The sequence below is a fragment of the Panthera onca genome, chromosome A2 (assembly GCF_046562875.1).
Source record: "Panthera onca isolate mPanOnc1 chromosome A2, mPanOnc1 haplotype 2, whole genome shotgun sequence".
Lineage (NCBI taxonomy): Eukaryota > Metazoa > Chordata > Mammalia > Carnivora > Felidae > Panthera > Panthera onca.
Window position 1 is genome coordinate 74049371 of NC_138340.1, and position 16538 is coordinate 74065908.

The window sequence follows — 16538 nt, forward strand, 5'->3', positions numbered from 1 at the left end:
ATGATCATAAACGATAAGCACCATTCTAGGTCTGGCTCATAACATCCCTCTCTCCTTTTTTCTAGCTTCTGGTTAACAGAGGTGGTGTCAGCCTTGGAAGTCATGTGAAGAAGATGGCAGATCTTCCAACTTGGATCCCTCAATGACTATATGAAATAGTCACTACTTGATCTAATGAGATGGTTAAATACTCTTCGTTGTCCACTGAGGTAAGCAATATCCATTCCTGATCATTAAGTGAGAAACACATACAAACTTCGTACTCTTTAAGCCACTGAATTTCCAGGTTCTTTTTGATGTAAAAGCTTAGCTTACCCTAACAAACCATTTATTCAGTTTCTTAAGCAGAAATCTACAGTAGAGGTACAGACAGGGATGTGTCTAAATAAACATATTCAGGGGCGCCTGGGTGGCTCAGTCGGTTAAGCGGCCGACTTCGGCTCAGGTCATGATCTCGCAGTCCATGAGTTCGAGCCCTATGTCAAGCTCTGTGCTGACAGCTCAGACCTGGAGCCTGTTTCAGATTCTGTGTCTCCCTCTCTCTCTCTGACACCACCACCCCCCCCCCCCCCCGTTCATGCTCTGTCTCTCCCTGTCTCAAAAATAAATAAAACGTTTAAAAAAAAAATTAAAAATAAATAAATAATAAACATATTCAACTATCAAGTTTTAACAATTTTATATCTTATGATATAATTCATCTGTTTTGCCAACATCTATGCCCATTCCCAAGTTCTAGCCATAATCATCCTACCCAGGTTTACTGCAACAGCTCTCTGACTGCCCTTGCTTCCAGACTTCCTTTCCAAATAGTCAAAGGGACAACACAAAACGTCAATATGTTATACCTTTAACACACACACATTCTCTTCCTCCTAGAGAATATGCACATAAGGCCTATAAAAATCTTTATTACTAGGGTGCCTAGGTGGCTCAGTTGGTTAGGTGGCCGACTTCGGCTAAGGTCATGATCTCACGATTCACGAGGTCGAGTCCCATGTCGGGCTCTGTGCTGACAGCCCAGAGCCTGGAGCCTGCTTCCAATTCTGCGTTTCCGTCTCTCTCTGCCCTTCATGCTCTGTCTCTCAAAAATAAAAAAAAATTAAAAAAAAAATATTTACTACTTGGTTCTTGTTTCAAGCACACTGAACCATCAGTTCCTGAGAAGGCTGAGTAAATGTTCATTTTCTAGAGCTAGGAGATAAGCCAGGGAGAGAGCAGAGCTAGCAAGAAAACTTTTAAGATGGTGGTGCTATAATTATGTTTTAAATGTCTGTGCTAAACATTTTTTAAATAAACATTTTAAATAAGCTTTTCAATAAACTAGTTTTAAATGTTTAGAAGTTAATATTGACAAAAGACAAAATGATTGTTTAAAAGTTAAGAAAAAACTTACATGATTTATTCAAGTATTCTGCAAAACAGGTGTCCCACCTCACTTTCTACCTTAGTGTCTAATAAGAAGGAAGCAAATATTGAGAAAGTATGCAGACAGACTTTTAATCATAAAAGCAAATACCAAGATAGATGGAGTTGGCAAATAAGGCCAATTTCAAATTACCTAATTCACTAATTTAAATGATATTTATTTATTTATTTATGAGAGAGAGCGCAAGCACATGCACAAGTGAACAAGCAGGGGAGGGCAGAGGGACAGGGAGAGAGAGAATTTCAAGCAGCCTCCAGGCTCAGCACAGAGCCCGACTTGGGGCTCGATCTCACAACTGTGAGAACACGACCTAAACCAAAATCAAAAGTCTAATGCTTTTGATTATATACTGTGAATATATGTGTATATGTGTATATATGTATGTATGTATGAATGTATGTGTATATATGTATACATACATATATAAAATATATAAAGTACTATGCACAAATGCTAGTTAAGTTTGTTCCTTCTTCACAAAGAGAGAGTGAGCAAGTACACAAGCAGGGGAAGGGCAGAGAAAGAGGGAGAGAGAGAACCCCAGCAGCCTCCACACTGTCAGCGAGGAGCCCAATGTGGAGCCCGAACTCATGAAGTGTGAGATAATGACTTGAGCCTAAATCAAGAGTTGGACCTTAACCAACTGAGCAACCCAAGGGGTCCCTGTTCCTTCTTTATAAACAAGTATTTACTGACACTCTGAGCTAGGTACTGCACTAAGCACCAAGAGATGGCTAGACCAAAGAGCCAACCAACCAAGTAGTTGTTTAAAGCCTTGAAGTCTGGTGGTAATATCGATATAAATTACAATAATATACTTTAAGTACTACATAAAATAATGAAAAATGTACTCTGGATACATAAAGGAAGATGTGACCAATAATGACTGTAGGATTCAGGGTAAATTTTTAAAAAAAAACAAACGTCAGACTCAGATAGTGGAAAGTATAATTCCATACAAAGGAAACAACTTATGTAGACTCACAAAGGCATTCAAGAGCTTAACCTGTTTAAGGGAACTACCAAGAGTTGACATTGCTATTATCTGGGGGGCAGGGGACAGCAGTTGGTAAGAATGGCAGAAGGAAAAGAATGTTAGGGAAACAGCCCAGAGGCAGGAAAACCAATACAATTCTACTTACAGTGGTCTATAGGAGACATATCTATATGTGAGAGTGACTGATACCTTCAACTAAAATGGGGAATAAAGGAAAAGAGCAAACTTTTTTTCTGGAAATACGAAGACAGGCTTTGTACAGTATGTTTAATTTAAAGCACCTACACCACCTAGGTGGAGTTGTGCAGTTATGTCCAGTACAGGTTTAGAGATCAAAAGAAAGATCAAGAGAAAGAGAAATTTGTAAATCTTCAGCATTGAGGGAATACATTTACCCTACATGAAGAGGGGGAACACCATACTCCAGATAATTAAACTGCCTTTCCCATTTTATATGCTCAAAAATGTAAGCTACTCCATTAGGGCCAAAGGAAGTACAATTTAATCTGGATCATATGGTTAGGTTAGTAATCTAAATGAGATTTCCATTCCTAAAGCTTGTTTAGCCACATTTTTTATTGTTATTAATGCGTTATTAGCCATCTTTTTATTACTATGGTCCTAATATTGGCCCAGGATCTCCCAGAAGTACTCTGTATTATCTGTAGTCCCCAGAGCTCCCTGCACTAATCTCTATCAGGAGGGTCCTGCAGATCAGAATGCTGGTCTCTTGGATCAGAATTAATCAAGCAGTTACTGTGAATGTGTTTTACACTTTAGGGCATAAAAAACATAAAAGTTTAAAATATGGTCTCTGTCTTTAAGATGACTACAATTCTAGCTTGACTGAAAAGGCAAGAACACAAGTAATATGTCCTGAATATAAATTCATCTAGTCCTTGGACAAGCTGCAAGAGGTAATACTTTCTCCCTTTCCCACTGATACTTAGCTTTGGAAAAATTTAATTTTGCTTTTAATGGCAATTTTATGAAAAGCCACTAGATGGTGATATTACCTTTAAAAATGTTTAAGAAACTTTTATTTTGATTACACTAACTCTTAGAACCATAAAAGATAGGTTTTTCAATATACTTTAAATAAGGATTTTAGAGATTTTAAATCTTTCATCTTGGGGCACCTGGGTGGCCCAGCCGATTAAGCGTCTGGGTGTTGGTTTTGGCTCAGGTCATGATCTCACAGTTTGTGAGTTCGAGGCACAGGTCAGGCTCTGTGCTGACAGCGTGAAGCCTGCTTGGGATTTTCTCTCTCTCTCTCTCTCTCTCTCTCTCTCTCTCTCTCTCTCTCTGCCCCTCCCCTGCTCACTTGCACGCGTGCGTTCTGTCTCTTCTCTAAATAAACTTAAAAAAATTTTATAAAACAAAATCTTTCATCTTAAAGTTGTGAATAATGAAATATAGAGAGATTAAGTGACCTGCCCAAGATTAACTTCTTAAAGAAATGGAAATGCCAGGACTAGAACCAAAGTTTTCCTGATGCACATATTTATTCATATGGGACAGTCACATAAAGAGAAAAAGATATCCCATCATTTGGGAAAGCAATGGAGCAATGACTTGGTAAAATAAAAACTCAGAAGTGGGTATATTACCATGGCTAAAAGTTTCAGGAAAAGTTGAACTTAAAATAGCTACTGAAAAAAATGAATGGGTGTAAAGAAATGGGCAAAACCCTCTGTTCTCAAGTTCTATATTTCCCAAAATGAGAAAAGGATTTTTCAAGTTTAAAGGAATCATTTTCACCCTAATTTTAACTCAGTGGTTCTTTCTTCTGTAGCACACGTGACAGAGGAGATCCACAATGGTCACATCACCTCCCATGTTCAATTCCTAAGTACTAGAGAGAATTCCATCCAGTTCTCCAAATTCAAAAAAGATATCGGAAACCAAGTGAGTGAGAATGTAGTTGAAGCTATTAGTGGTAAGCTGAAATGTGCTCAATTTCTGAACAAAAAAACCTTGCAATAATTTCTTGAACACTTCAGTTATTCTATCTGTAATAGCTAGTTACTTAGAAAACACTTCAAAGTGATTTAACATTTGGATGAGTGTTATTACTGTAAAGCCTTACTTTTATTCCTGCTTATAATAACAAAGAAGTATGAATGAAATATCATGGTATGTTTATTTTTAAAAATATCTAGAAAAGTTGGAACAATAGTAAATCTGCTAAAGGCAGTATGTTAGAAACTGGTAGGTTATTAAAATTTACTATAACAATATATATATTTTAAAGTCATTCCATTAAAATTAAGCCTACTCTGATCTTAAATTGGAATTATTCAAATCTGAAAAAGAAAAGTTGTAAGGGAGTACATAAGCCCCTGAAAAACTTTGCTTACAAAACAAAATAATACACCAAAAGGTTTTATCTTACGAAAATTGGGTAAGCAGAAACATTTACTACACATTACCTGAAGATGCAAATTTTAAACTTCCTACCTTTCTAAGCTCAAAATTCCCGTATCAATTCAGTACAGCAATGGGGACCCCGGCTCAGTGAACACACCATGCCCTTGGCACTCCCCTGAAACCCAACGCTCCATTTAAAAAAAATTTTTTTTAACGTTTATTTATTTTTTACAGAGAGAGAGAGAGAGAGAAAGAGAGAGAGAATGTGAGCAGGGGAGGGGCAGAGAGAGAGAGGGAGACACAGAATCTGAAGCAGGCTCCAGGCTCTGAGCTGTCAGCACAGAGCCCGATGCAGGGGTTGAACGCATGAGCAGCTGTGAGATCATGACCTTAACTGAGGTCAGATACTTAACTGACTGAGCCACCCAGGCACCCCCCAACACTCCATTTTTAAAAGGTAAAATAAATTAGAAAATGTATTTTGATAGGTAAAACTTGACTTTACAGTCAGTTTTTCTGGAACATATCTATTCTAATGTGAATAAATATCAACATAAAATGAATTATACAGTGGAACTTTCTCACAATAGTTTGTTTAAATAAAAGATTCTAGTGAGTTTACAACAAACATATAACTATATATAAAATTGAGGTTTTTTTTAAAAAAAGGAAGTCCAAATTAATAACTAAAACAAAATTTATGAGCTTAAACATACAGTATAAAAAGCATATACTATACTAAGATTTTTCACTAAACATGAAAATAAGACAAAAAATGGTAATTTAGCTGTTCTCCATTTCTACTGAAACCTAACATGAAATCAAGAAGGGATTTACATTTAAGTTTGACAAAAACATATACCTGTATTAAGAAAGGATGATTGAAACTACAGTGAAATCTCAAATAACCAGCTAAGAGGACAGAACCTTTAATTAAATAGAACTTCCCCAGGGGCGCCTGGGTGGCGCAGTCGGTTAAGCGTCCGACTTCAGCTCAGGTCACGATCTCGCGGTCCGTGAGTTCGAGCCCCGCGTCGGGCTCTGGGCTGATGGCTCAGAGCCTGGAGCCTGCTTCCGATTCTGTGTCTCCCTCTCTCTCTGCCCCTCCCCCGTTCATGCTCTGTCTCTCTCTGTCTCAAAAATAAATAAACGTTAAAAAAAAAAATTTAAAAAAAAAAAAAGAACTTCCCCATAAAGAATAGTCAACGAAATTTAGTTACTCAAAAAATATACTCCCAAGAGAAGTTTTGGATTAAGTGCATACTTGGTCAGTTTATTTTTTTCTTCAATTTCTACCAAGAGGCACTATTATAGGTGATAGAAAAAATAAAAAATTGGGAGTTGGAAACTGAACTACATATACTCTGGACTCTGCCAACAAATATTTTTTTATCTTTAACTCAACCCTTTCTAGGGCTCAGTTTTCTCAAATGCAAGATGAGGGTTACAGCTTTTAAGGCTTTAGAAAAGTTTCAAACTTAAAAAAAATAAATCCTACGACTCTTTCTTAAAATAAAATATTAATTAGAAGTATGGCAGGTAAAACAACAAAAGCCAAAAAGCTCTGCCTTTTTAAAGTAGGTCTGTAACAACTGGTCCATACCATAGTTTCTGAGGGATTTAATGAATTCTGATGGGTCCAAAACACACCATTTAAAAACCTCTCTACACTAAACAATGAAAATAATTTTCAGAATGACATAACAGACAATGCAAGATTCAAAAAGAAATAAATTTTCACTGTAAAAAATTCAAAGAGGATTTTTTTCAACCAACCAGAAACTGGCCAACATTCAGTGAAAGTACCTATTTCTGAGAATTCTAATTAACTTTTGTATCATGATTAAATTATAGTTGCACTAAAGAAATTACAGAATTGTCAAGCATAAAGTATTTCAGAATATATATCTGGAAATAAAGAAACAGTGTTGTTTGATAGGAAAGAAACTGACCAAACTAGAGATAGATTAAACCCAATTAATTCCATAGAATATTTATATAAAATCCACTACTTCACAAAAATAATTTTGAAATTCCATATTAGTTTTCTTCTTTTTTTAAGATTTTCTTTTTAAGTAATCTCTGTACCCAGTGTGGGCTTAAACTTACAACCCCGAGATCAAGAATCCCATGCTCCACCCACTGAGCCAGCCAGACTCCCACATATTAGTTCTAATGAGGCAAGTCCTATTTCACTACCACCAGGCCCAAAGGAGCCAAAATGGGATACACGTCCCAAGTGCAGCCAGGGAAGCTCCATACAGAGAAGAGTTATACAATGGAACTTTCTCACAATAGTTTAAATAAAAGGTTCCAGAGAGTTTACAACAAACATAACTATAGATAAAACTTGAGTTTTTAAAAAAAGGAATCCAAATTAATAACTAAAACAAAATTTGTGAGCTTAAACATGCAGTATAAAAAAAGCACATACTGTACTAATATTTTTCACTAAACACAAAAATCACCAACATCTTAATATCTGGATCTGTACTTAAGCTACATTTAAAATGACACATTTAAAAAAAAAATTTATTTACCTCTAAAGTGCCAAAAAAGCAATTATTTTTAAATTGAGATAAATACATAAAATTTGTAATTAAAACAGTCAATCCAATATGGTATAAAATTATATTATTTCCTGTATTTAACAATGAAAAGTATAGTAGATTTCCCTTTTCTTAAAAAAGTTTATTTCTTAAAAAAAAATAAACTATCAATAAGCTGTCCTTAAAACTGGTCTCTATTGTCTATAATACTCATTGGAAAATACTCTTACCTTTCTTCTGAGCTATACAATCGAGCAAGTCCAAAATCTGCAAGTTTTATTTGCCCTCTGGTGGAAGACAAAATGAACATAAACTATTAGCCTACTCTGAAATCATACATATTTGTACATATTCATAGATATCTAATCCTATCATACACATTCATATTCTATTCCTAGGACTAATAAAAAATATACTTATATAAACTTTAACATTGATCACACAGCAGTACCCCAAGTCCTATAAGGAAAGGTAAACAGACAAACAAGTAAAAAAAAAAAAAAAAACAAACAGTACTTTTCCTTTGACAATTTCAGCTACTATTATTCTAGTACCACCACCACAACTATTACTATTATTGTACTAGTATTAACAGTATTTTAGTATTAGTTAGTTCCTATTTAGAAAAGTACACTTCAATGAAAATAAAATGAGATTATTGTTGCTACTCAGTATTAAGACATATTACTTGTTCAAATCAAATCAGTAAAGCATGAGAATGAAATCGTATCATTTTAAATTTATGTTTAATTTTCCAATTCTTAGAGGGGCTAGGTACATAGAACCCTTTCTAGTAACTAAAATCAGAACCAGGCATATCTCACTTAAACTAACAAGGAGTACTACTTACAAAAGAATTATCAGAGCTCAGGTTATGCTGTCAGTAAAATGTTTAACATAAACTTTAAATATCTACTTGTGTGTGTGTATAAGTATATATGTGTATGTGTGTCTGTGTATACACACTTCAAAAAAAGTTCACTTTAAAACTGTGATACTGGTGTAAAACAAATTCTAAATTAAAAAAAATTCTCAGAACTATTCTTAACCTAAGGCTGAAATCATTATTAATTATAAGAATATCCATTCACATTATCTGGAAGAATATCAAATAAGAAAATTGATTAAGTATTATTTTATGTACACCAAAAAGTATTATCGGAAAATTAACCAAAGTGTATTTAACACATGTTCAGATGCAGTTCTGGCAGTAATAACACTGATTATGTTATAACAGCTTGAGCAATAAATTTTAAATCTTTTCAACAGAATCAAAGTATACATTATATAATACTCATTTGAAACATATATCAGACTCATACCATACCTATTATTTAGAAGAATATTTGAACATTTAATATCTCTATGCAAAAAGTTCTTCTTATGACAATAATCCAGGCCTTCCATAAGCTGTCTCATAAATGACTTTATGTGATTTTCATTAAAATGAACCAAGCCTGATTCCAGTAGTCCCATCAGATCATGGTCCATATATTCAAACACCAGATAAAATGCACCTAAGAACAAGAATAGTTAACACATTAAAATTTTTATTCTTATAAGACTTTTCTATAGGCTCAAAATTTAAAAAAAAGGCTGTGAAGAAAATTATCTCTTGAAAAGAAGTCCTACTTTGTGACTTCAATAACATTCATCTTTCTCTCTGAATTTAAAATCAATAAAAACGTCCCAAGGAAACAGAAAACTGTTAAGATATGGAAATCAACCCTACAGTGCATAGCTTCTGGGCGTGATTAATGTAAAATAAATTAACTGTTTTATACACTGAACAAATTGTCTCTCAGCAGAAGCTGAATAAAATCAGTACAGTTCATCAAAGAAAATTTAAAAGTGTTAAAAGAATTGTATTTAATAAGAAAAGAATCTGAGCCCAGTTTGATTTTAGATGATTTCTATTAAGCCTTCAATAAACATATAATTTAATTCTGTTTGTACATCTCCAGAGCATTTGAAAGCACACAAATTACAACTTTATTTTATAAAACCAACTTAATCTTGCTACCAAAACCTAAAATAGCACATAGCACATACATAACAACTGTACTTATAAGAGATCCAAAAACCCTAACTGAAGCTTGTAGAAATTGAATCCAAAGCTGTATCTAAAAATATTCATGGAAAAGCTGACAAAATTCAATATATCTATCAAAGAAAATAAGCTATCAATATGCCAAAAAAGTCATCTGAAGAAAGTTAACAATCAGTTCCTAACTAAAAACAGAGCCAAGATCTTACTTATAGTAAACTTAAAAAAAGAATACTCTTAAAAGTTGGGGATGAAGGAGTGAACTTGTGATGAGCATCGGGTGTTCTATGTAAGTGCCGAGTCACTAAACTGTACACCGGAAACTAACGTTACACTCTATGTTAACTAACTGGAATGTAAATAAAAATTGAAAAACAAGTTTATGATGGTACCCTTCTCTCAAACCAACAACCAAGTCATATTTAGCAGTAAAATGCTTGGTGTTATAAATAAGAAAAAACATTAATTATTACTAACTGCTGTAGAAGTTAGTAAGGAAAATTAAAGACAATGTGTAAACACTGAAAGGAAGAAAAACAGAATTACTGGTAGATGACTATTTTCCTTGAAAATCCAATAGAATAAAAAGAGACTACCTAAGTTAGAGAAAATCATATACAAAAAAGCAAAAGGTGCATTCATATATGCAAGTAACAACTTATTAGAAAATAAAATTTACACTACTCCACAGAAGAAACATTACTACAAATGACCAGGAAAATAAACTTTAACAATAACCATACAAATTCATTACGAAATACCAAACTATAAAATTCTGTACTATAAAATGGTTTCAATAAAAGAGCCAAGGATTTGTTTCTATTTTCTCTTGCTAAGAAGATACTTAACTTCACAAAATAATGCTAAAATTCACCTTAAAGAAAACAAGAACCAAAGTACCAGCCAAAATGTTTCTGAAAATGAACATCTGCCCTACCAGATATTTCATATAACCTGTAGGGACAGAGAAGTGTAATATAATATACACCAGAAAATAAAGCGTCAATATACATCTAATAATTATGAAAGCAAGCATTTGAAGTCAGTGAAGAAAAAACAAGGTGAAGCTGGTATTGGAACAAATACCATAACCCCACAGGAAGATGGGTGAGTTACACCAAAGACAAAACACAACCCCATAAAAAAACCAACAGATTTCACTAAATAAAAATTTAGAATCATGTACATAAGTAAACAATATGAAAGGTAAAGGCAAGGGGTGCCTGGGTGGCTCAGTCAGTTAAGCGTCTGACTCTTGATTTCGGCTCAGGTCATGATCTCACAGTTCGTGGGATCAAGCCCCACTGAGAGCACAGAGCCTGCTTGGGAGTCTCTCTTTTTCTTCTCTCTGCCCCTCCCCTGCTTGTGCACGTGTGCACTTTCTCTCTCTCTCAAAAATAAATAATAAATAAACTTTAAAATACAATTTAAAAAAGGGAGGTAAAGGCAAATGGCAAACTGGAGAAATATATTTGCTACAAAACAGATTAATATCCTTAATATAAAACAAAGTCCTACAAATTCCTTAATATAAAACACAGTCTTACAAATCAGTACGTTAGAAGACCAATCCCACAATAGAAAATGATAAATAAAATGAACTGTCAATATGCAAAAGATGCTTATATCCAAACACACATTTCACTATCAATCAAAATATACAAAGCAATATACCACTCTTAACTGAAGGGTTACCTAAAGGGTTTTAACTAAAGGCATTTCAAAAGAAAGACAATAAATACACAGTATTAACAAAGGCTTCATGAGGTAAATAGACACTGTTATGTAGTATCAGTAAATTAGAAGATTCATAAAATATAAATAGGCAATATACACCAAAGCTTTAAAAATTACATACCCTTTTACAGAGCAAATGCATTTATAGACATTCAGCAAAAGGAAATAAAGATTGCAAAGATTTAACTATAAGCATGTTCACTAAAAGCAATAGTGCAATAAAATACTTAAAGGCAAAACAATAGGCAAACAAAAAACAAACAAAAAACTGGCTTATTATGGTACATCTATACCATACCATGCGCTTTGAAAATTATTGTAGAGGTACAATATTGATGTGGAAACATATTAATGATGTTAAGATAAAGTAAGTAGATTATAAAATAGTATGCATTTGACAGATTAATCTTTGATGACATTAAATAACACAGTTAGAGAAAGTATTTAGAATGTGCATGGTGTTATACAGTTGCCACAAGCCACATGTGGCTATTCAACACTTGAAATCTGGCTAGACTGAATGTGCTGGAAGTATAAAATGTATAACAGATTTCCAAGACTTACTACAAACCAACAAAAAGAATATAAAATACTTTAATAATCTGTTATACCAATCACATTCTGAAATAATCTACTTGATACACTGGGTTAAATAAAAATATTATTTAAACAGACTGATTTTTTTAAAATGAGGCTAACAGATAATTTTAAATTAAAATATAACGGCTTGCATTCTATTTCTATTAGAATTGAATTACAGGTGTAAGAATTAAAACGAAAACTATCTCTCTATACAGATGAAATTATCTTTTGGTCCCTGCAAAAGACATAAACATTCAATGAGAAAATTATTAAAAACAGTAACACATTTAAAAAAAACAGCAGAGGGGCGCCTGGGTGGCTCAGTCGGTTAAGCAGCCGACTTCGGCTCAGGTCACGATCTCGCGGTCCTTGAGTTCGAGCCCCGCGTCCGGCTCTGTGCTGACGGCTCAGAGCCTGGACCCTGTTTCAGATTCTGTGTCTCCCTCTCTCTCTGCCCCTCCCCTGTTCATGCTCTGTCTGTCTCAAAAATAAATAAACGTTAAAAAAAAAAAAAAAATTAAAAAAAAAAAAAACAGCAGAAATAAAACATAAAGGAGTCACTAACGTAACTACCAGTTAAAAGACAAAATGGAAGGCTCTGTTTCTAATAAAAGATTAATTTTTTTTAATTTAAGGAATGTGCCAAATCCTTCAAAGATAAACTTGTAAGACTCTTATGAGACAAAACTATACACACAAAAAGTGCATACACTCTTAGATAGGAAGGCTCAACATGAAAAAGATGTCAATTCCCCCTAAGTAATTTATAAATTAATCACAAGCTCAATTTTTTAAAATAGTTTTTCTTCCCTACAATTAAACATAAAGTTGATGTTATATCCACATAGAAAAATATAAGAATAGCAATGAAAACATCTAAAAGGGGATCTGGGCATGAGGCTCTACCAGATATAAAGACAGTATTAATGCCTATAACTAGAAAGTGTAATATTTGCAAGTAAACATGAAATAAAGCAGAAATCCAGAAATCTATTACCCAAGCACATACAAAACTTTAATATATGATAAAGATGGTGTATCATTTCAATAGGGCAAAATATGGATTTATTGACAATATTTGAGCAATTGAAATAGACAGAAACAGATAAAACTGGTCTTTTCCTCACAACATATACCAGCATAAAAAGCAAACGAAGAAGTGCTAAATATAAAAAATAAAATCATGAGAACACTTAAAAAAACAAACAAACAAAAACCATGAGTTTCTTCCTAACTTCAGAATGAGGAAAACTTTCCTAACTAGGAATCAAATCAAGAAGCAATAAGAGGGAAAACACTTCCATGATGCGACTATGTAAAAATAAAAATCTATTGCATGGCTAAAAACACTACAAGCAAATTTAGAAGAGTTAAGCAAACTGGAAAATATTCAATTGTAACTTATATTCCAGGCAATTTATTAATATCCATTATAAAAAGTCCCTCTAAGTCGGAAAGAAAAAGATTAACAACCTTAAGAAAAGTAGGCAAAAAAAAAGATACCCCCCCCCCAAAAAAAACCCACAACCACCAAAAAACCAGTATGGCAAATTGCCATTCCATCAATGGAAAGTTGCTTAACCTCGCCCAGAATAAAAATTTATTTTTTCAAACTGAAAGCTCACCACAATAACAAACTGACAACAACCCTAAAGTATGACACCAGACTCTACTGCAAAGCTTGTAAGGAACACTCTCTCGGACATGCTAGGAATCTGTTAATATCTAATTTAATTATATTTAGCATTTCCCTTTGACCTATAACAAACCCAATTCTAGGAACCTGTCCCAAAATTCACTGACAAAAATGCTAAATGATATAGGCACAGAGCTACTCAATGCAGCATTATTTCTAACAGTAAAAGACTGAAAACAATGTAAATGTCGACCAGCAGGAGACTGACCAAATAAACTGTACATCCGCATGGTGGAGTGCTGTGTAGCCATAAAAAGAGGTGATGACAATCTCTACCACTATGGAGGAAAGAACCAGGCACAGGAGATCATTTACTATTATGCTCCTATTTATACAAAGAGAGGAGGGTGAATATGTAGAAAAGAAACTGAAATGAATTAAACTTTAAAAACAAAAACATAACAGTTACCCATGGGAAAGGGACAGAATGAGAAAAAGAGAAATGCGAGTGAGCCTATTCTGAATGTGCCCTGTTTTAAAGTTGTGAGTTTAGAGTCATGTAATGTTTTACATGATAAATATACATCATTAACCAAAAAGGGTAAGAGTGTATTTCCATAAAAGATCAGAAACAGATGAACCTAAATGTGTATCAAACTGGCTGCAGGTCTGTATCATAGTATTTTGACTAAATATCCCTAGTGGGGTATAGTCTAGGAACAAAAAGAAACATTAAGAAATCTAAAACCTTATTCAGTGTTCTTCTTAGTAACTAATATTAGCATTGTTATCTTGAAATTATGTGTATATTGTAGGACTAGGTTAGTACCTTGGGAATTAAGATTTTTAATATAAAACAAAGAAAAGTATAAGATCAAACAAATATAAACCTTATTCTTTTAAATTAAAATTATCTACAGTAAGGGCGCCTGGCTGGCTCTGTTGCTAGAGCATGTGACTCTTGATCTCAGGGTCATGGGTTCAAGTACCATGCTGGGTACGGAGCCTACTTAGAATAAAAGATAAGTAAATGAATTTCTTTAAAAACAAATCATCTATGGTTAGTCAGCCTCCAACATGGTCCCCAACAATTCTATGTCCAGGTATCTATGCCCTCCCACAGTGGTTCGAGGGCAGCCTGTGTGACCAAAGGAATACTGCAAAAGTGATAATATCAATGACTGCCAAGGCAAGATCGTATATAGACACTGCAGGTTCTATTTTACCTTCTCGAATAACTTGCCCTGGGAGAAGACAGCCATGAAGCTGTCAGGATAGTCAAGCAACTCTACTGAAAGGCCCATGTAAAGAACTGAGACCACCCACCAACCGTGGAACTACACCTTGCCAGCCATTTGAGGGAAGGTGATTCTCCAACTCCAGTCAAGCCTTCTAGTGACTACAGATCTAGTCAACACCTCACTGCAACCTCATGAGAGAACGTGAGCCAAAAGTGCCCAGCGAAGATGCTCCCAAATCCCTGCCCATAGAAACCATAAGAGATAATAGCTTCCAGCATCATCTTTTAAGCACAACTGCCAAAGAATCAAGCTTATCTCTAAACAAGCATCTAGATCTAATTACCATTTATAGCAAATATGAGAGTTAGAAGAACAATCCAAAAACACCAAAAGGAAGCATTTAGCCAAATCCAAAATGTGGTCTAATCTTCAGTAAATAAATGGAATGAAATTTTTAAAACGTAAGAGCAGATAATTAACCACATACAATGTAGATCTTGTTTGCATCCAGACTTCAACAAAGCCCTCATAAAAAGTATTTCTGAGACAACTTGGTAAATGTAAATATCAACTATTAGAAAATATTATAAATTATATAAATATTATATAAATTATATAAATATTATAAAAAACTGCCTCTTCTCCTTTTTAACATAACTACAAATTCATTATATACTATAGGCGGAGGATTAATCAAGTATTTATGTTTACAATATGATGCCTAAGACTCACTTAAAAATAATCCAGGCATAATAAAAACAGGTGGGGAGAGAAATGAAACAAGATTAGCAAAATGTGATAACGGCTAAATGTGAGAAATGGCAACAATGGGTTTCATCATACTGTCTTAAGTATGTTTGAGTAGTTCAATAATACTATTTCACTAATACTGAATTGTTTTAAATGTTTGCAACAAAAATGAATAAATAAAAATTTCAGTAGGTTTTCAAGTTATCCTGAATTAAGGGATAGAATGTTCCCATATCAAAATGTTTCAAAAGTTCCAACTTTCAAACTGGATCATGAAATCAATTTAGTGAGTCATAAGCATTTATTTTTATTTTTAAAATTTATTTTTAAATATTTTATTTTTAAGTAATCTTTACACTCAGTGTGGGGCCCAAACCCACAATCTCAAAATCAAGAGTCATACACTGCACTGACTGAGCTAGCTGGGCACCCCACAAAATGCATTAAAAAACTTTTTTTTTCCGGGGCGCCTGGGTGGCTCAGTCAGTTAAGCGTCCAACTTCGGCTCAGGTCATGATCTCGCGATCCGTGAGTTCGAGCCCCGCGTCAGGCTCTGTGCTGACAGCTCAGAGCCTGGAGCCTGCTTCGGATTCTGTGTCTCCCTCTCTCTCTGACCCTCCCCCGTTCATGCTCTGTCTCTGTCTCAAACATTAAAAAAAAAAAAAATTAAAAAAAAAATTTTTTTTCTACTGCATGTTATTTTTCCTTACATTGTATTGAAACATTAGTAAAATCGTATGTAATAATATTTTTTATAATATAGCATGCCAAGTAAACTTTCATTTTGGTAGGAATTTATATACATACATATGGTTAGAAAAATGTCCAATATCAAAATTCTAAGAGCAGCTTATCTCTGTGTGAGCAGATGGGTGATTTTTACTTTCTTCTTTTGCTGCCATTTTCTGACTTTTCTACGAGGAACACAAACAGTAATTTTTAAATATATTAACAACTATGTCTAATATACAATTTGTTAAGGAAAAAACAACCCAACTGAAAGAAATGGCAATGTCACAAAGAATGCATGTGGGAAATCAAAATGGTAATAAGATGCTCCATACCTCACTAGTAATCAGGAAAGTACTAATCAAAGAAACAATGAGATACCATTTTTACCTATCAGACTGACAATATTCAGCAATTCCTTCTTTCTTTCTTTCTTTCTTTCTTTCTTTCTTTCTTTCTTTCTTTCTTTCT

General features: G+C 34.0%; 1 protein-coding gene across 2 annotated transcripts in view; it reads right to left on the bottom strand.

Moving 5' to 3' along the window:
- The window catches only part of CDK13 (cyclin dependent kinase 13), a 122531-nt gene that overhangs the window by 34536 nt on the left and 71457 nt on the right, over positions 1-16538 (bottom strand). For both annotated transcript variants that reach the window (XM_060632194.3, XM_060632193.3), the window contains exons 6-7: positions 8673-8862; positions 7576-7632 (exon numbers count right to left, since the gene is read on the bottom strand). In XM_060632194.3, the coding sequence (XP_060488177.2) occupies positions 7576-7632; positions 8673-8862 (247 nt within the window). The remainder of the gene's footprint in view (positions 1-7575; positions 7633-8672; positions 8863-16538) is intronic.